This window comes from Scyliorhinus torazame, chromosome 6 (assembly GCF_047496885.1).
Source record: "Scyliorhinus torazame isolate Kashiwa2021f chromosome 6, sScyTor2.1, whole genome shotgun sequence".
Classification (NCBI taxonomy): domain Eukaryota; kingdom Metazoa; phylum Chordata; class Chondrichthyes; order Carcharhiniformes; family Scyliorhinidae; genus Scyliorhinus; species Scyliorhinus torazame.
In genome coordinates, this window is record NC_092712.1 from 321,232,308 (window position 1) to 321,252,582 (window position 20,275).

Genomic DNA, 20,275 nt, shown 5'->3' on the forward strand with positions numbered 1-20,275 from the left:
GAAAATCTCCTATTGGCTCGCCAGCTTTAAGATTCCTAATTGGATGGCAAAGGTGCCTTCAAGAGCAACCATTGGCCAATCCTGCCAAAATGACTGCTCGCATCTAGTTGTGAGATCAGGAACCACATTTGATCCTGACCCAAAACAGAAAATGCTTCTCCAGGTGCCCAGAAAGGGGGACAAATCCAGACCTTTCGGATGCAGACACTAATATAAAAGATGAATAATTAGTATGCTAATAGCTAGAGTGCATCATCAGTGATGCCAGATCACATATCGGAACTTGAGTGGAGAAGGGTCTCATGGAACCCTGCTAGTGGTCTCTGTAAATCGTCAGTAAGTGTTCATTAGTTTACAACAGCATGGTTTCCAGCTCGCTATCAAAGATATGCAAACCTCAGCCAGGGTTTTAGTGCAGGGATGAGAGTGCTACCCGGCGAGTTGAAAATTAGTTTGTGCTCAGTGTTTGTGCTTCAGCTCTCTCACTTTAGACTTTGTATTACACTCACTGCTATCTTTCAAATATAATTAAATGAACCAATTTGTATTGAAATGGGGCCAATGATCCTGGCCAACACTGGACAGGGAGTTTGTATTCCTTGGAATTGTAACGCTGAACTTGGAGATGGGCTCCCGCAGCAGGTCCATCACACCTATCATGGAAATGGGTGGCCAGAATCCCAACTGGATCAACTGAGGAACAGAGTGTGATAGGCTAGTCAAAGCTCAGTGTCATCTGTAGGACACAGATGTAACTGTTATGGGCCAGGGTTTAGAAAACTCCCAAGGTATATCATGGAGTTCAACTGACCCACGACTTTTAATAGAGTGTGGTTATGGGGAGCACAACGGCCCACTTTACAGGTGTGGTGCAACAGAGATGTAAAGTACTTTTAAAACAAAACCATGTTTAAATATGAATCCAGTTAAGACTTTATGAACACACAGTAGACATATCAACAACCATCAACACCATTAATCCCCACAGATACAATATTCTATAAGTAACCCTTCATAACTTTCCTAACAACGTCCATAAGTCCAAAAGACCCTTTTTACTGAAAGACAGCAGGTTTTAATTCTCTACAGAAAGAGGTATTACTTTGAAATCCTCAAATGATCTGGCGACAGTCTTTAGATTGCAGAGAGAGAGATCAATGCACCTTCTTGCTGTGACTGCAGATTCTTCAACTATGAAAGCAAAACTAAAACACACAGACACACACCAGCTTTTTGCTCAAAACGAAAGGAAAAGCAGAGTCACAGCTCAACTCCACCCCACACTGACATCACTGCAGCTATTTGATTAACACCCATTTCTTAAGGGGACTCTTGCATGACATAACGCTTAGATAATGAGCATACTCTGCAAAGCTCAAAAGCAGCAAAACATCCATGAACACTGATTTTCACGAGGCCATGAAGAATATTCATAAATGTTTGCCTTGCCCCAGCAAAACTCTTCCTGCCTCCTGTGCCTCCTCCATGATCACATTCTGTCATTTCTAACTCCAGGCCTCCAGCTTGCCCCACAAAGGATTTGCCAGTTTGCTGGTCCCTCGCTTGATCAACACACGGCCAGTGGGAGTTGTTCAGCAGTGTTACAATGGTGACTCAACGCCACCAAAACAAGCCCAGTCTCTTGCTGAGGATAGCAGAAAGCTCGCTAATCAGCACACCTGCCACCTACTCGATGCACGGCAAAGTGAAAAGTGTCCGGGGCAGCTTTTTCTTTAGGCCTGTGACCTGCCACTAGATTCCTCTGTTCCTCTGTTACCTTTGCCAGCAGTGCTTCAGATCCTTACCGAAGCATTCAGTGGAATAAATGCACCACGGAATTTCATGCATAGTCCAATGAACATCGATTCCAGGGTCAAACACACCTTAGGAAGCACATATTTATTGATCTTAAAGTAAGTGCAGCAGAGATTTGCCAAAATGATACCTAGGTCTTAAGCTACAAGGAAAGATTAAACAAACTAATGTGATTTTCGCTGGAATTTAGAAAGTTAAGGGACGTTTGACTGAAGTTTTCAATGGGTAATTGGTCCGGCAGATTGGGAGAAACCGGCCAAACTTGTCCGCCGTAAATGTGAATCACGATCGGGCAGAGAATCGGGCATCCGGCCAAAATCCAGGTCCTCGCCCAGTGCCAGTGCCAGTGATTCAGGCGCCATGCACTGGCAACTCGCTGGTGGTGGTTACAGGTTTGCACCCTGCGCCGATGGCGGCATGCAAAACCGGCTTTGGCCACTTCATCCCCCCCCCCTCCCCCCCCACCCCCCCCCCCCCCCCCCCCGCCCCACCCGCCAGGCTGATCTCTCGCAGGCGTGAATTACTGCAAGTATTTTCAAACGTGGACTGTCACCACAGCTGCAGAGAGAGAGGGGGGGGGGTGAGCGGGAGGCTAAACACACACTGCAAAATCTTTGAAAACTGTCGGAGCTCACCCAGGCCGCCCCTCATACCCGTGCTGAGGGCCAAGCTCAATCAAGACCCCACCAGGTGTTGGCACTCTTCAGTCTACTCCCAATTCAGTCCCGGCATCAACACGTAGGTGGGATTCTTCGGTCGTGCCCGCCCGAGGTCAACAGACCTTTATGTGGTCCACATCCCATCCATGGCGGGCGAGGCCAAAGAATCCAGCCCTTAGTCTCCCAAATGGAGAATTTCGCCCATTATTTCCACTGATTCACGGAGATTCCCACGGATGATCCCAGGAATGGTCGGCCTAACATACGATGAACGTCTGAGGATCCTGGGATTATATTCATTGGAGTTTAGGAGGTTGAGGGGAGATCTAATAGAAACTTACAAGATAATGAATGGCTTAGATAGGGTGGACGTAGGGAAGTTGTTTCCATTAGCAGGGGAGACTAGGACCCGGGGGCACAGCCTTAGAATAAAAGGGAGTCACTTTAGAACAGAGATGAGGAGAAATTTCTTCAGCCAGAGAGTGGTGGGTCTGTGGAATTCATTGCCACAGAGGGCGGTGGAGGCCGGGACGTTGAGTGTCTTTAAGACAGAAGTTGATAAATTCTTGATTTCTCGAGGAATTAAGGGCTCTGGAGAGAGAGCGGGTAAATGGAGTTGAAATCAGCCATGATTGAATGGTGGAGTGGACTCGATGGGCCGAATGACCTTACTTCCGCTCCTAGGTCTTATGGTCTTATGATCGGGGAGTCTGTGCCTGTGTCCAATGTGCCTCTGTCCAAAAATTAGAGACAAGACATTTTAGAAGTGAAATTAGAAGTAAACGTCTGCACAAACAGTGGCAGAAATTTGGACCTATTGGTGCTGGGACCATCTCTTAATTTTAAATCTCAGCTTGCGTGACTTTTGTTCGCTCAAGATTTTGAGGCATATGGAGCAGAGACCAACGGGTTAGGCCACAGATCAGCAACAATCTCATTAAATGGCAGGACGAGCTCCTGGGCCTTATGATGCCATGTTCCTCCCATTCTGCCAGCACTCAGCTCAATCGCATTCTCACTTTTTTCACAGTTTGGTTATTATTTTTCTTTCTGTCAATGACTTAATCTTCTGCTCGTGCGCTTCACAGTCCTGTGAGCATACAATTCTGTTCTCGCGGATGAGCGACCATCAAGTCGCACTCATATCTTTCATTCGCATGAAGCATATCTCATTATCCCAATTTTATTCCCATTTAACTTCAGTCCAATAATTCTGCCACTTAAATTATAGATATTAATAGTTTATAACTATCTCTGATTGTTAGTGATACTACATCATTCTTTGCATGATCTACTCTGTAGTGCATCTTGGAGCTAAATGCTCAAAAACAAACTTTAGATGTGAGCCACATTGAGTGGAATGCCATTCGGTTAGTTTAACACATCTGACTGTTTATATAATATCGGATTCCAGTTTATATATTTTTTATTTCTGTTAGTTTACAATTATTTCTTTTTCAGTTGCACCCAATCAGAATTTAATGTTGCCTCCCTTTGTCATTGGTTAAATTGAAAGTAAAATCAGGGGTGCAGGACATCCTGAGGCACGTTTCCATTAGAACTTTGACATTGCAGTTCATTGAAGCTGATGTCCTCATGCATTCTGAATCACATTCCAAACTGATTCCTGAGGAGGACGGTTAGGGGATTCCCTGGAGCAGGACGACTCCCTTCAAGTGGGTTCAGCATTGCGCCAAGTACAATTACAATCAATTATTCACTTTGGAACTAAGAGTTACCTAGCTCTGGACCATGATGTACGATAATTGCAGCTGGGCAGCACATTAGGGAATATTAGCTGGAACCCATTCTGCAGTATTTAAAATCTGTAAACCAAGCATGCAATAATCCTAAAATTGAGATAGAAATTTAGCTGGACCGTAGTTGAAATGTATGAGAATAAAACAAAAACATTTTTCCCACTGTAAACCAGCCATTTGGGAGAACACTCATGTTTGGGGCTGGTATGTAGCTGGATACATGTTTAAGAATATGGCCAGAATTCTGCGGTGCTCGGGAGTCACTTTTCCAGAAGTCAGCGACCGCTGCCAGCGGAATTCGCAGCAGCCTGGGCTAGTTTCAATGGGAAATTCCGTCAGCGAACAGCCTGACACCACAAAACATGCAGCTGGGGAACTGGAGAACTCAGCCCTGTATCCCACTGCAGCACACACACAATCACATGTTATTTAGTGTTCATCTCCATGTGTTTTATCAACTACTTCTCACTGCAGCAAGTATCAGCCCTTACCCAACTTTTGCTGTTATTCATGCACAGGGTTAATACTTTCAAGACATAATCCTGCAGCTGTACAAAGCCCTGGTTAAACCTCATCTCTCCAGTTCTGGGCAGCACCCCTTAGAAAGAATATATGGAGGGAGTGTGGCGAAGGTTCAGCAGAATGTAACCAGGGCTTAGATTACGAGGAGAGATTCCATTAGCCGTACTTGTGTCTGGAATATAAAAGGTAAAGGGGTGATTTGATTGAAGTCTTTTCTATTTTGAAAGGGATTGATAAGATAGAGACTTTTATTTTCTGCTGGTGCAAGTGTCTAGGACGAGGAGGCATAATCTGAAAATAGGAGAGAGGTCAATCAAGAGGGAAGCTAGAAATCACCTATTCATATAAAATAGAGCAGAAGTGTGCAATCCCCCCCCCCCCCCCGCACCCCCCGCCACAGAACATTGTTAGCTCAATATATCATATTGAACGTAAGATTAATAGATTTTTTGCTCAAGCAGAGCAGTAAAGGATATGGTGCCAAGGCAGGTTTACACAGGATACACAGCACAGGTCGATGGAGTTAGGATACCACTATGCAATCATGATGATCTCACTGAACGGTGAAACAGGCCTGAGGACTTGATTGGCCGCAACCAATTACTATGTTCCTATTCCAGCACAGGACTAGAATCGTGTTTGTTTGGTAGCAGCCGTTATTTCCGGGTTGTTATCTGGACCTCAGTTCTCTTTAAAGTATCCCAGCTGCTGGTCCCCAGCACAAGGACTCTCCTTCCACTGTGTGTGACTTGGTGGTGTCCTCTATAGAAGTTGTGAATATGGTGCTTCTCATGCAAAGAAGACATAAGCTTTGACTGGTGAGGCCATCTTCTGGCCATTCTTCCTGCTTCTGCTTCATTGCATCAATGCTGTCACATAACTAACTCGTGAAACAGCCTTTCAACTAACGCAGGTTACTTTGATAGTGTTCTGGGCTTGGGAATAGTGCTCACCAGTCTCTGCGTGGTGCTCAATGCTTCGCGACGAAGAACCATCTCCTCATCATCGTACTCTTCGTGATAAATGAGAGAAGCCTTTAATTGGGATTTGATATTAAACCTCTCCTATTGGTTCTATATTTATTTGCTTATCAGTCATGAAGGATTGCTCTTGTATTTCTCCAAACGTTACAGATATATTCAGAGAACATAAAGGACTAACCTGTTGGAATATTTATTGTTTTTTTTGTAGGTTCCTTTGTGCTTCAGATAACAGCAACAGATGCTGATGACCCGACATATGGAAACAGTGCCAGGGTGGTGTACAGTATCCTGCAGGGACAGCCATACTTTTCTGTGGATCCCAAAACAGGTAATTGGTTTTCTTTCCAAAATGGATAATTTATTTTTTACATTCAAGCAACAATTTGTAAATTTTCCTAGCCGTGGCTCTGAGGGGGAAGTTCTCTTGTCAGAATGTGAGCTCAAATCGCACTGAGAAACTTGAGCACCAACTCCAGGCTGAAACTCCACCCTTGTACTGGGGGATTACTATTGTGGTGGAGGTGTCAATGTTTGGATTCAACTAAGGCCCCGTTACTCTCTCGAGTGGGCTTAAAAGATACCACTGCACTATTTTGAACGAGACAGAGCAGTCCCCTCTTGTGTCCTGGCCAATATTTCAATCAGCATCACTAAAACAGTTGAACTGGATCATTGCGACATTACTATTTGTAGAAGTTTGCTGTGCGCAAATTGGCAGCTCTATTTCTTACATCGACAGTGGCTACCGATGTTCCCCCTAAGATGGCCCCATCTGTGGCTGCACGAAGCATTAAGGTACCGTGTATTTAAATGCTCATCAACAAAAAAAGCGAAAGGGAGCATTTCGAAATCACTTCATTGGCAGAAAGGAAGTTGGATGATCTGAGATGATGAAGGGTGTTATAGAAACACAAGGAGCGGGATTCTCCAATACCCTGCCGGGCCGGAGAATCGGCAGGGGGCAGCGTGAATCTCGCCACGACGCCAGCTGCCGGATTCTCCGGCGGTGGTTTTTCGGCACGGGCGGGAATCGCGTTGCGCCAGTCGGGACCGTTTGCAGCAGCCCCCCCCCCCGGAGATTCTCCAGCCCGTGATGGGCCAGGTGGCCGCACGTTTCGGCTGGTCCCGCCGGCGTAAATCAAACCAGGTCCGTACCGGCGGGACTTGGCTCTGCAGGCGGCCTGTGGAGTCCTTGGGGGGGGGGGGCAGGGGATCTGGCCCCGGGGGGGAGGGGGGGCGCCACAGTGGCCTGGCCCGCGATCCGCTGGTGGGCCTGTGGCATGGGGGCACTCTTTCCCTCCACGCCGGCCGCTGTAACGGTCCGCCATGGTCGGCGCGGGGAAGAACCCCCCCTGCGCATGCGCTGGGATGACGCCAGTACATGCTGGTGCTCCCGTGCATGCGCCAACTTGCGCCGGCCGGCGGAGACCCTTCGGCAATGGTTGCCGTGGCGCCAAGCCCTTTGGCGCAGACTGGCGCGGGTCAGCCCCGGCGGTGCCGGACTAGCCCCTGAAAGTGCGGAGGATTCCGCACCTTCCGGGCGACCCGACACCGGAGTGGTTCACGCCACTCCGCCGCCGGTACGGCCCGCCCCGTCGGTTCGGGGAGAATCCCGCCCAAGCTCTTTGTCCTTCCTTGACACCTAAGGCTGAGTGATGTGTTAAAAGAGTGACCATGCAGCAAGAGGGTCAGATAATAGGCTGAGATTCCATACCCTAGTTTGCAACCTTTTGTCCCCAGTTTCTGGTCCCAGGCTCTCACCCAGACAAGAAAGTGCAGGAATGTTCTTTGCCGGGAATTCCCATTCCCTCACTGTCATGGGCGGGATTCTCCGGTCCCACAGCCATGTGTTTCTCGGCTGGCGATGTGACTCACTCGCTGTGCCGTGTGTCAAAGGGATTTCCCATTAAAGCAGAAACTCCGCAGATGGGGGAGCGCTGCCGCGGGAAAAGAGAATCCAACAGCTGGAGAATTCCAGCCCATATTTCGAACAAATTTAAGCACAGTATTTGTTTTGTAAACTGTGCCCTGAACAAAACACCATTATTACAACAGCACCATTTTTACTCCAACAACACCATTATTACTACAACAACACCATCATTTCTACAACAGCACCATTATTACCACAACAGCACCATTATTACTACAACAGCACCATTATTACTCCAACAACACCATTATTACTACAACAACACCATTATTACTACAACAGCACCATCATTTCTACAACAGTACCATTATTACTACAACACCATTATTACTACAACAGCACCATTATTACTACAACAACACCATTATTATTACAACACCATTATTACTACAACAACACCATTATTACTACAACAGCACCATCATTTCTATAACAGCACCATTATTACTACAACACCATTATTACTACAACAGCACCATTATTACTACAACAACACCATTATTACTACAACAACACCATCATTTCTACAACAACACCATTATTACTACAACAGCACCATTATTACTACAACAACACCATTATTACTACAACAGCACCATCATTTCTACAACAGCACCATTATTACTACAACAGCACCATTATTACTGCAACAACACCATTATTACTACAACAGCACCATTATTACTACAACAGCACCATTATTACTACAATAACACTAATATTACTACAACAGCACAAAAGATTGATATCGGAAATAAAAAAGTAACACCCTGGAAATACGGAACAGGCACACAGCTTCTGCAGAGAGACAGGTTAACATTCTGGAACAGTGACATTTCATCTGATTTTTAAAAATTCATTGACAGGAAGCGGGCATCGCTGGCTAGACCAGCATTTATTGTGGTTGCGGTGAGTCGTATTCCTGAACCGCTGTGGTCCACGTGTTGTCGGTACACCCACTGTGCTGTTAGCAACGGTTTTCCCATGACAAAGGCGGCTCACAATTGACTGCCGACAGGATCTTCGGGTCCCGCTGGAGTCGATGGTGATGTACATTTCCCGCCCCTTCCGCCGCCTGGAAAGCCGCAACAGGGGTCGACTTGGGCAGGACTGGAAGATCCCATCAACGGGAAGGACTAGAAAATTCCATCCTTACTGGCAATTTGATACTGCCGAGTGGCTTGCTGGGCCCTTTAAGAGTCACCCACATTGCTATAGGTCTGGTGTCCGAAGCTGGCCAGACCAGGTGAGTTGGCAAATTTCCTTCCCTAAAGGATATGAGTGAATCTGGTGCGTTTTTATGACAATCAGCAATGGTTTCATGGTTTTTACTGAGACCAGCTTATAATTTCAGATTTAGTAATTGAATTTAAACTCCACCCATGTTTCTAGAGCAGTAGCTGGGACCTCTGGACTGTGAGATTAACGACATTACCAATGTGCCATTGCTTCATCTTCGTAGATGACCAATAAGATCCTGGATTCTCAAAGCAAATCAGTAACCACATTCTAAACGTAATTGCTCTGTCTTGATTGATTCAGCTGTCATACAGTGAAGAGTAAAACAAGTGCCTGATATCTTGTCCCTATAAACAGCCCATTGGTAAGATGCCCTTCAGTAATTTGTGCAATGTTCAGCTGAACCTGTCACTGATTTATACACATCATTTTTGAAGTCATTTGAATACTTATTTCTCAATTGCAAAGTCAAAATGTGTTTTCGAAGATGATATGTATGATTATAATAAAATATAAGAAATAAACTGAACAAATTAGTGAAGCTGCACGTTATAGATTTAAAATATTCTGCTACAATCTGCACAAGAACACACAAGAACAATTTTCATATTTCTGTGGGGATCACAGTAATAACTTCCTTCTGAGTGCTTTCGCACCAGTTTCAGCGACAACTTGGAATTCTGCACAGTTCTGCTTCAATGGGACAGCACTTTTTTGCCTCTGAGTCAGAATGCTGTGCGTTCTGGTTCAAATTCTTTTTGGAGAATCGTTGAATCCTAATCATAGGCCTGGAAGTGAAAACTTTGGCATTATTTTCCAACTCAATGGAAAATAAAAGCTGGTGCCTGGTGTACAACAGATTGCAGGTTCGTTCCGAGCCTGTTTCACATTGGCACAGACCAATTTCACCCCCAGAATGTTTATGCGTCAGTAACACAACTTTGCCGTGGGAACAATTTTCACATCGCATCCACCCTTCCATGCATCACATCCTGGGCCAAACAGTCGGTTCCAATTGGCCACATGAACACCTCATTTAACAAGGTGGAAAAATCTGAAAGTGTTTTTAACCCGAGGAATATGAAAATAACTGTGCTGTTCCTTTTGAGGATGTTTCAGAAAATGCAAACAAATATTGTCTTTGCAATAATTACAATGTCAATGAGTCATTGAACAAGAAATTGAAAACTAGGTTTGTGGCTTATTGATATAATAACATGTTTTCAGGGTTGCTCTTGCGGTAATTAATGGACAGAAGGGGAAATTAGTGAGCCTGAAGCTAAATATATTATGTAAGCGAGTCCAACTCACAAGGGATGGCATTTATTACATTTTCTTGCTGACCAAGATGTGTGCTCATTTAGCTGCATTGAGATGTATGTGAGCTTCTTCAGTTTAGGCTGGGAGTTGTGTTGAAGTACCTGGCAGTGTAATGTCACAGGCGCCTGTTCATCTTCAACTTGCGATTTTACTTCTGATGTTAATGAACAATTCTGTGGGAGTGCATTGAGTCATTATGGCGAAGGACCATTTCTATGTGTCACCATCAGATAGTGTTCAGTTTGCACGACTCTATTTATTGGTTATCCAAAGTAAGCTGTCAAATGAAATCCAGGTACCGGATGGAACGATTTGGGTAAAATATCAGTGATCTGTCTAACCGAGTGAGTAGCTTTATATTTCATCATACATATCATTTAAAAATTATTGTCCATGTTTTCAAATATCTCCACGGCCTTGAACCTCTCCCGATCTCTGTCTCCTCCTCCAGCCTTACAATGCTTGGAGATATCTGTGCTCCTCCAAATCTGCCCCTTTTGCATGCTTGAAGCTCATGGCTCCATCATTGGTAGCTGTGCCTTGACCTGACTAGATCCAAAACTTTGGAGTTTAAACCTCTCTGCCTCTCCATCTCTCTCTCCTCCATGAATACGTTCCTTTAAAGCTATCTCTCTGACTAAATTGTGCTGATGCTGCCTCAAGTGTCCTGGTGTGAGATTTTGTTTGCAGTGCCTGCACAGATGTCACCAGGTTAAAGACATTCCTTAAGTAGAACTTCTTGTTGTTGTTTTCAATGTCAGTAAAGCAAAACTGAAGCAATGTTACAAGCACAGCACTGAAATCGCAGCCTCTTTGCAATTTACAAATGGTGACTAATTGTTTATTCCCTTAGCATTGATTTCCCATCACTCACCCCGCCGTCGGAATAGTTTTGGAATTGAATATCCATAGTGCGGTGTTGGTGGTATGTTACATTGAAAGGCAAGTCTGAGAGCCCATCCTGCGTGTGTATTGATTGTACCATTACTTACAAACTTCACGATGATGATAAATACTTTTTTTCCTCACTCCATTACGTGTTTAGGTGTCATCAGAACTGCATTATCAAACATGGACAGGGAAGTGAAAGAGGAATATCAAGTCATCATTCAGGCCAAAGACATGGGTGGACAAATGGGAGGTTTAGCAGGGACCACAACAGTCAATATTACTCTCACTGATGTCAATGACAACCCACCAAGGTTTGCCAAAAGTAAGTTCTCCTGTTTCCTTCCATCAGCTCACAATGTGCATTCAAATGTTTGAACTCATAAATGTACATTTTTGTGACATAGAAAATAGAATGCAGTCGTCAACCAGTTGGTCAATGACCTCTGGCAGCTTTTCTAAATCTATGTAGGTTTAGGGGTGATGTGTGTTCATTTGTGAAGCTCGCCATCGCGCCATTTTTCTTCGTGTTTGTTCCACCAACGCGGGCTCGTCAGTTAAGTCCGAGATACAATTGACACTGGGGATGGAATTCTACGGGCACTGCAATTCTCTTTTCCCGCTGGCAGCACGCCCCAGTCCGTGGGTGCGCCGACAGTGTGGAGTGGCTTCGATGGGAAATCCCGGGCAGGGGTCCGCTGCCGGAGCGAAGGGAGACTCCCCCCAGCGAACGCGAAGCAGGCGAGAACCACGCGTCTGGGAGACTGTAGAATCCAGCCCCGCTTATTCTGATTTGAGTTGAAAATGTATTTCTGTTGCGGAGGCATTGCTCCTTGAGGAGGTCGCGGTGCTCTGGAAATACTAGAAATATCGGTGCTGCGGTTTGTAGGTTAGAAAATGGACTTGTGATGGGATGACATTTATTGCTCGCAGAGGCAAGCTCAGGGACACAAACGCAGACATACTGTGCATCTAGGAACACGATAAACTGCCTTCCAGTTAATATTATTAGATTTGAAAAATGCATTACTGTTTTAGTTCACACTTTTTGCATTGGGTTAAGGGATAGGGTGGGGTTTGGGCCTCCTTCTGCAATGAAGGGATTTTATGATTCTACACCTGGAATCTGGTTAGCTGTCTTTAACTAAAGAAGTTTAAGAAATTAATGTTTTACGTGTGGCTTTGCGGTTTATTGGTCGTGACTCTGCAGCTGAACAAAATAGACCGAGGCGTCAGGAGGGTTAAATTAGACTTGGTAGAACCTGTTTTGAGGCCACAATGCCCATTAAGATTGTAAACTGGTATGCACAGTTTGCAAGCGCACTTTTGAAATGAGAGGGGCAGATTCCATATTCATAAAGGGGTGAGTGCACACGAGCTAATATCTATCAGGAGTATGGAGAGCAAGCAGATCATAATATTAATGAAACTCTGATTTGACACCAGCACCGCCATTTGGAGCTCCGTGTTCCAGCCTCTGCCCTCCCAGAGCTGAACACATGTTCAGTGCCATGAAGGACCTTCCATGAGCAACATTTAAAACAATCTTCAGCATCTTGCAGATTAGTTACTGAATTAGTTCTAATGGTTGTTGTTACAATTGTTAGTATTTTGGGTGCTTTTCCATACTTGCTAAAAGTTTCAGTATTTACAACGGGGGTCCGGCTGCTGCTTAATTAACATTTTGGTGATTTAATATTTGTCGTTGTTGCCAGACGTTGGCAGCTTGGTTGGGTTTTGTTTTGGCATTGAACATGACTGGGAGAATGAGCAGAGGTCATGCAGAGCAGGTCAAGCTGCTGGAAGAGGAAAGAGGAGGTGGGGGGAGAAGGGCTCTCAACAGGAGGCCAAGTGCGCAGAAGGTTTTTACAGAGTAGATCTGTTTGAGAATGGACTACAGGAATGTTGTGATACCCTGCAAGCCTCTTTGCTCATTGGCATCCATCGCAAAGATCAAAAATGCTTGAGTTTCCACTGAATCTCACAGTATTCACCAAAGAGAAGAAATTGGTAGATGTTGAGTCTGGAGAAGGGTGTGTAGATAGCCTGGGTCACATTGAGATCCAAAAAGACGAGGTGTTGGGTGTCTTAAAAAATATTAAGGTAGATAAGTCCCCAGGGCCTGATGGGATCTATCCCAGAATACTGAAGCAGGCTGGAGAGGAAATTGCTGAGGCCTTGACAGAGATCTTTGGATCCTCACTGTCTTCAGGGGATGTCCCGGAGGACTGGAGAATAGCCAATGTTGTTCCTCTGTTTAAGAAGGGTAGCAAGGATAATCCAGGGAACTACAGGCCGGTGAGCCTTACTTCAGTGGTAGGGAAATTACTGGAGAGAATTCTTCGAGACAGGATCTACTCCCATTTGGAAGCAAATGGACGTATTAGTGAGAGGCAGCATGGTTTTGTGAAGGGGAGGTCGTGTCTCACTAACTTGATAGAGTTTTTCGAGGAGGTCACTAAGATGATTGATGCAGGTAGGGCAGTGGATGTTCTCTATATGGACTTCAGTAAGGCCTTTGACAAGGTCCCTCATGGTAGACTAGTACAAAAGGTGAAGTCACACGGGATCAGGGGTGAGCTGGCAAGGTGGATACAGAACTGGCTAGGTCATAGAAGGCAGAGAGTAGCAATGGAAGGATGCTTTCCTAATTGGAGGGCTGTGACCAGTGGTGTTCCACAGGGATCAGTGCTGGGACCTTTGCTCTTTGTAGTATATATAAATGATTTGGAGGAAAATGTAACTGGTCTGGTTAGTAAGTTTGCAGACGACACAAAGGTTGGTGGAATTGCGGATAGCGATGAGGACTGTCAGAGGATACAGCAGGATTTAGATTGTTTGGAGACTTGGGCGGAGAGATGGCAGATGGAGTTTAATCCAGACAAATGTGAGGTAATGCATTTTGGAAGGTCTAATGCAGGTAGGGAATATACAGTGAATGGTAGAACCCTCAAGAGTATTGAAAGTGAAAGAGATCTAGGAGTACAGGTCCACAGGTCATTGAAAGGGGCAACACAGGTGGAGAAGGTAGTCAAGAAGGCATACGGCATGCTTGCCTTCATTGGCTGGGGCATTGAGTATAAGAATTGGCAAGTCATGTTGCAGCTGTATAGAACCTTAGTTAGGCCACACTTGGAGTATAGTGTTCAATTCTGGTCGCCACACTACCAGAAGGATGTGGAGGCTTTAGAGAGGGTGCAGAAGAGATTTACCAGAATGTTGCCTGGTATGGAGGGCATTAGCTATGAGGAGCGGTTGAATAAACTCGGTTTGTTCTCACTGGAACGAAGGAGGTTGAGGGGAGACCTGATAGAGGTCTACAAAATTATGAGGGGCATAGACAGAGTGGATAGTCAGAGGCTTTTCCCCAGGGTAGAGGGGTCAATTACTAGGGGGCATAGGTTTAAGGTGAGAGGGGCAAGGTTTAGAGTAGATATACGAGGCAATTTTTTTACGCAGAGGGTAGTGGGTGCCTGGAACTCGCTACCGGAGGAGGTAGTGGAAGCAGGGACGATAGTGACATTTAAGGGGCATCTTGACAAATACATGAATAGGATGGGAATAGAGGGATACGGGCCCAGGAAGTGTAGAAGATTGTAGTTTAGTCGGGCAGCATGGTCGGCACGGGCTTGGAGGGCCGAAGGGCCTGTTCCTGTGCTGTACATTTCTTTGTTCTTTGTTTGTTCTTTGAATCAGCTGAGAGTGCATAACAGCAGTATGAGCGTCTACCACAACGCAGCCGTTAGGCGGCGGCTGTTTGTGTCACAATGGAAGCTGAGAAAATCAGCCATAAGAAACTGCATCATGGTTAGTTCCACAGGTGTGTGAATAGGGTTATCTATTCATTACATGTGGGAAAGAACGAGCACCAAATGTTTATAGCATCATAGAATTTACAGTGCAGAAGGAGGCCATTGGGCCCATCGAGCCAGCACCTGCCCTTGGAAAGAGCACCCAACGTAAGCCCACGCCTCCACCCTACCCCTGTAACCCCACCTAACATTTTGGACACTAAGCGTAATTGATCATGGCCAATCCACCTAACCTGCACATCTTTGGACTGTGGGAGGAAACCGGAGCACCCGGAGGAAACCCACGCAGACACGGGGAGAAAGTGCAAACTCTGCACAGTCACCCGAGGCCGGAATTGAACCCGGGACCCTGGAGCTGTGAGGCAGCAGCACTAACTACTGTGCCACCGTGCCACCCAAAGCACTATGCCAAGTGGTTCTGGGCCCCTCCAAGTTCCTTAACGTTGAATGAAGGCTTTTTGTTGGGCCGAGCTTTTGGGTGTGTATACACATTCGCCATTTTGTGTGGCCTTACTGATTAAAATCCTCACCTGAGTCCTTTGTAGCAGCGCCAGAGTACAAGCTCATCCCCTGGCCAGCTGGTACCCTCACTCATCATTCCTCAGTCCTGAAGACAGTGTACCTGTGCTCAATGTGTCAGCAGTGGAAGATTCCCTGCCTCGATCTTATCCTCTAAACCGTGTGCTGTTTTGGTATCTGAGCTGGTGGCCACAATGTGAAATTGAGCGATGGTGCATTTTCATTGTCTTCTTGCTCTTGCTCCAGTGCCTGGGCAAGCTGCAGTTCTTTGGTATTTGAAATGAAAAGGGACAGGCATAGAGCTGTGCGAAGGGGAGAGGAGAAAGTAAGAAGTGAGTGCATGCATCATCCGCAATTTATAAATCAGTGGGATGAGAGAAGGAGGATTAAGTATGTGGATACCATCACCTTCAATGACTTCAAACCTGTACTGGTCACTGTCTCAGCAATGACTCTTGCAATAACGGCCAGCACAGTATCCTCCATGTGCGGTTAATACAAGAGGCCAAGCTCCTTCATCCCTCCCTCCCCACCCTCACCCCCATCCACAGCCACCACCTTAAACCCTGTTGCCTCTGCTGGAGTGCAGTGTCACGCTCTCCTCTCAGAAAGGGGAATGTGTTGGAGCGTCACAGATTGCCTGTTTGGGTGGTGGCGTTGTCTTGGCTGAATGGCAGGTAGTGTGTGCACGTTGTGAGATGTCGGTCTGAAGCTTGCACCAATACTGAATGTGCGACGGTCAGGTGAAGCATCTGAATGTTATGTATGAGTTCTGAATGTTAGATCTTGTTGGTCGGTGAGTGATGGGAATTATGATGTTCTGAGCAGTGGATGGGGTTAGTGGTACTGTTGGTTAAAGATGGCACTTGAAGATGCATTTGCAGACCTTAAGCACTCATGTGACATCATTGAACTTCTTCCAGCACTGCATCCAGGTCCTTGTGTTGTACTCCTGGCATTGACCCCCATGGTATCTGTTTCCAGTGCCTTCCCATTATGTTTCTGGGGGGCATCCAGCCAGCTCTGAGGATGCTGGACATCTCTGCCCCTTTTCACCTCCTCCATGAAGATCTCGAATGCAGTGTCCAAAACCCTGAGAGCCTGCTCTCTTCCTCAGTGTGACGACAGTTGGCTACAGGCAGTGACCATTATAATTCGGAGGCAGGAGGAAGTTGGCATACCACCTGCTTACTGCTTAAAAGGCACTGAATAATCACACAACACCATCCCTGTGCCCATTTTGGGCATTGACGAATTTATAGGCATTGATTTTTTTAATTTTTAAAAACATATATTTTATTCAAAATGTTTTGGCCAAACAAAACAATACAAAGGTTTTCCTTTTTACAACAATAAAACAGTATAAATAACAGTGGCCGTTTTAACAAATAAATAAATAATATATAAACTAAATGGCAACTGTCATATCAAAAATAATAACTCTCCAAAAATAAAATCAAACAATCCAAAATACATAACCTAGTACAAATATCTATACACAAACATCCCTGAGGACCCGCCCGCCCCCCCCCCCCCCCCCCCGCCCCCGGGTTGCTGCTGTTACCTTTCCATTTCCTTTATCGTTCTGCGAGGTAGTCAATGAACGGTTGCCACCGCCTGGTGAACCCTTGAGCCGAACCCCTTAGTGCGAACTTTATCCGTTCTAATTTTATAAACCCTGCCATGTCATTTATCCAGGTCTCCACGCCCGGGGGTTTGGCTTCCTTCCACATAAGCAATATCCTTCGCCGGGCTACTAGGGACGCAAAAGCCAAGACATCAGCCTCTTTCGCTTCCTGCACTCCCGGCTCTTCTGCTACCCCGAATATAGCCAACCCCCAGCCTGGCTCGACCCGGACCCCCACCACCTTCGAAAGCAGCTTTGCCACCCCCACCCAGAACCCCTGCAGTGCCGGACATGACCAAAACATGTGGGTGTGGTTTGCTGGGCTTCTCGAGCATCTCCCACACCTATCCTCTACCCCGAAAAATTTACTGAGTCTTGCTCCGGTCATATGCGCCCTGTGCAAAACCTTGAATTGTATCAGGCTTAACCTGGCGCACGAGGACGACGAGTTTACCCTACGTAGGGCATCAGCCCACAGCCCCTCCTCAATCTCTTCCCCCTCTTCTGGAGCAAGAACAAGAAGACAATGAAAATGAAAATGCACCATCGCTCAATTTCACATTGTGGCCACCAGCTCAGATACCAAAACAGCACAAGGTTTAGAGGATAAGATCGAGGCAGGGAATCTTCCACTGCTGACACATTGAAGCTCTTCTTCCCATTTCCCCTTCAGCTCATCCACCATGATTTCCCCCTCGTCCCTCATTTCCCTGTATATATCCGACACCCTACCATCCCCCACCCATGTCCCTGAGATCACTCTATCTTGAATCTCCTGCGTCGGGAGCTGCGGGAATTCCCTCACCTGCTGCCTCGCAAAAGCCCTCAGTGGCATGTATCAAAATTCATTCCCTTGGGGCAACCCATATTTTTCGGTCAGCGCTCCCAGACTCGCAAACGTCCCATCTACGAACAGATCTCTCAGTTGCACAACCCCAGCTCTCTGCCATGATCCAAATCCCCCATCCATTCTCCCCGGGACAAACCTATGGTTATTTTTTATCGGGGACTGCACCGAGGCTCCCGTCCTTCCCCTATGTCGTCTCCACTGCCCCCAAATTTTTAGTGTTGCCACCACCACTGGACTTGTGGTGTATTTCTTCGGGGAGAACGGCAACGACGCCGTCACCATTGCTTGTAGGCTGGTTCCCTTGCAGGACGCCATCTCCAATCTCTTCCACGCCGCCCCCTCCCCTTCTCCCATCCACTTACACACCATTGAGATATTGGCTGCCCAATAGTATTCACTTAGGCTTGGTAGTGCCAGCCCCCCCTTATCCCTGATACGCTGCAAGAACCCCCTCCTCACTCTCGGGGTCTTCCCAGCCCACACAAAACTCATGACACTTTTCTCAATTCTCTTGAAAAAAGCCTTCGTGACCATCACCGGAAGGCACTGAAACACAAAGAGGAATCTCGGGAGGACTACCATTTTGACCGCCTGCACCATACCCACCAGTGACAGGGGCACCATGTCCCATCTCTTAAAATCCTCCTCCATCTGTTCCACCAATCTTGTTAAATTAAGCCGGTGTAAGGTTCCCCAACTCCTGGCTATCTGAATCCCTAAGTACCGGAAATCTCTTGTTACCTTCCTCAGCGGTAAGTCATCTATTCCCCTGCTCTGCTCCCCCGGATGCACCACAAACTCACTCTTACCCATATTCAATTTGTACCCCGAAAATTCCCCAAACTCCCTGAGTGTCTGCATTATCTCAGGCATCCCCTCCACTGGGTCCGCAACATACAGCAATAAATCATCTGCATACAAGGATACCCGGTGTTCTTCTCCTCCCCTGAGCACTCCCCTCCACTGCCTGGAGCCCCTCAGTGCTATGGCCAGGGGCTCAATCGCCAATGCAAACAGTAACGGAGACAGGGGACACCCCTGCCTCGTCCCTCTATGAAGACGGAAGTAATCAGACCTCTATCTGTTCGTGACCACGCTCGCCACCGGGGCCCTATACAGCAGCTGTACCCATCCGATATACCCTTCTCCAAAACCAAATCTCCTCAGCACCTCCCACAGATAATCCCACTCCACTCTGTCGAATGCTTTCTCGGCGTCCATCGCCACCACTATCTCCGCCTCCCCCTCTGGTGGGGGCATCATGATTACCCCTAGCAACCTCCGTATGTTTGTGTTCAGCTGTCTCCCCTTAACGAACCCAGTTTGATCCTCGTGTACCACCCCCGGGACACAGTTCTCTATCCTCGTCGCCATCACCTTGGCCAGGAGCTTAGCATCTACATTTAAAAGGGAAATGGGCCTGTAGGACCCACACTGCAGCGGGTCTTTTTCCTTCTTCAAAAGGAGCGATATCGTTGCCTCCGACATAGTCGGGGGCAGCTGCCCCCTTTCCCTGGCCTCATTAAAAGTTCTCGTCAAAAGCGGGGCCAGTAGGTCCATATACTTCCTATAAAATTCCACCGGGAATCCGTCCGGTCCTGGGGCCTTCCCCGCCTTAGGGAATTCCAGCTGATCCAAGAAACACATCATTCCCTCCTTCCCTTCCGGGGGCTGAGCCTTATATAACCTCTCATAAAATGCCTTGAACACCCCGTTCACTCTCTCCGCTCCCCGTTCCATCTCTCCCTCCTCATCTCTCACCCCACCTATCTCCCTCGCTGCTCCCCTCTTCCTCAATTGGCGGGCCAGTAGCCAACTCTCCTTCTCTCCATACTCGTACTGTACCCCCTGTGCCCTCCTCCACTGTGCCTCTGCCTTACCCGTGGTCAGCAGGTCAAATTCCACATGTAGCCTTTGTCTTTCCCTGTACAGTTCCTCCTCCGGTGCCTCCGCATATTGTCTGTCCACCCTCAAAAGTTCTTTCAGCAATCGCTCCCTTTCTTTACCCTCTTGCTTCCCTTTATGTGCCCTGATGGATATCAGTTCCCCTCTAACCACCGCCTTCAACGCCTCCCAGACCACTCCCACCTGAACCTCTCCATTGTCATTAAGCTCCAAGTACCTTTCGATGCACCCCCTCACCCTTAAACATACCCCCTCATCCGCCAATAAGCCCATATCCATTATCCAGAGTGGGTGCTGTTCTTTTTCCTCTCCTACCTCCAGGTCTACCCAATGTGGAGCGTGGTCCGTAATAGCTATGGCCGTATATTCCGTCCCTGTCACCTTCGGAATCAGTGCCCTTCCCAAGACAAAAAAGTCTATCCGTGAGTATACTTTGTGAACAT

General features: G+C 46.8%; 1 protein-coding gene across 7 annotated transcripts in view; it reads left to right on the forward strand.

The window, feature by feature from the left end:
- The window catches only part of LOC140425632 (cadherin-12-like), a 774,748-nt gene that overhangs the window by 556,136 nt on the left and 198,337 nt on the right, over window positions 1–20,275 (forward strand). For all 7 annotated transcript variants that reach the window (XM_072510140.1, XM_072510141.1, XM_072510137.1 and 4 more), the window contains 2 exons: window positions 5,948–6,067; window positions 11,277–11,444. In XM_072510140.1, the coding sequence (XP_072366241.1) occupies window positions 5,948–6,067; window positions 11,277–11,444 (288 nt within the window). The remainder of the gene's footprint in view (window positions 1–5,947; window positions 6,068–11,276; window positions 11,445–20,275) is intronic.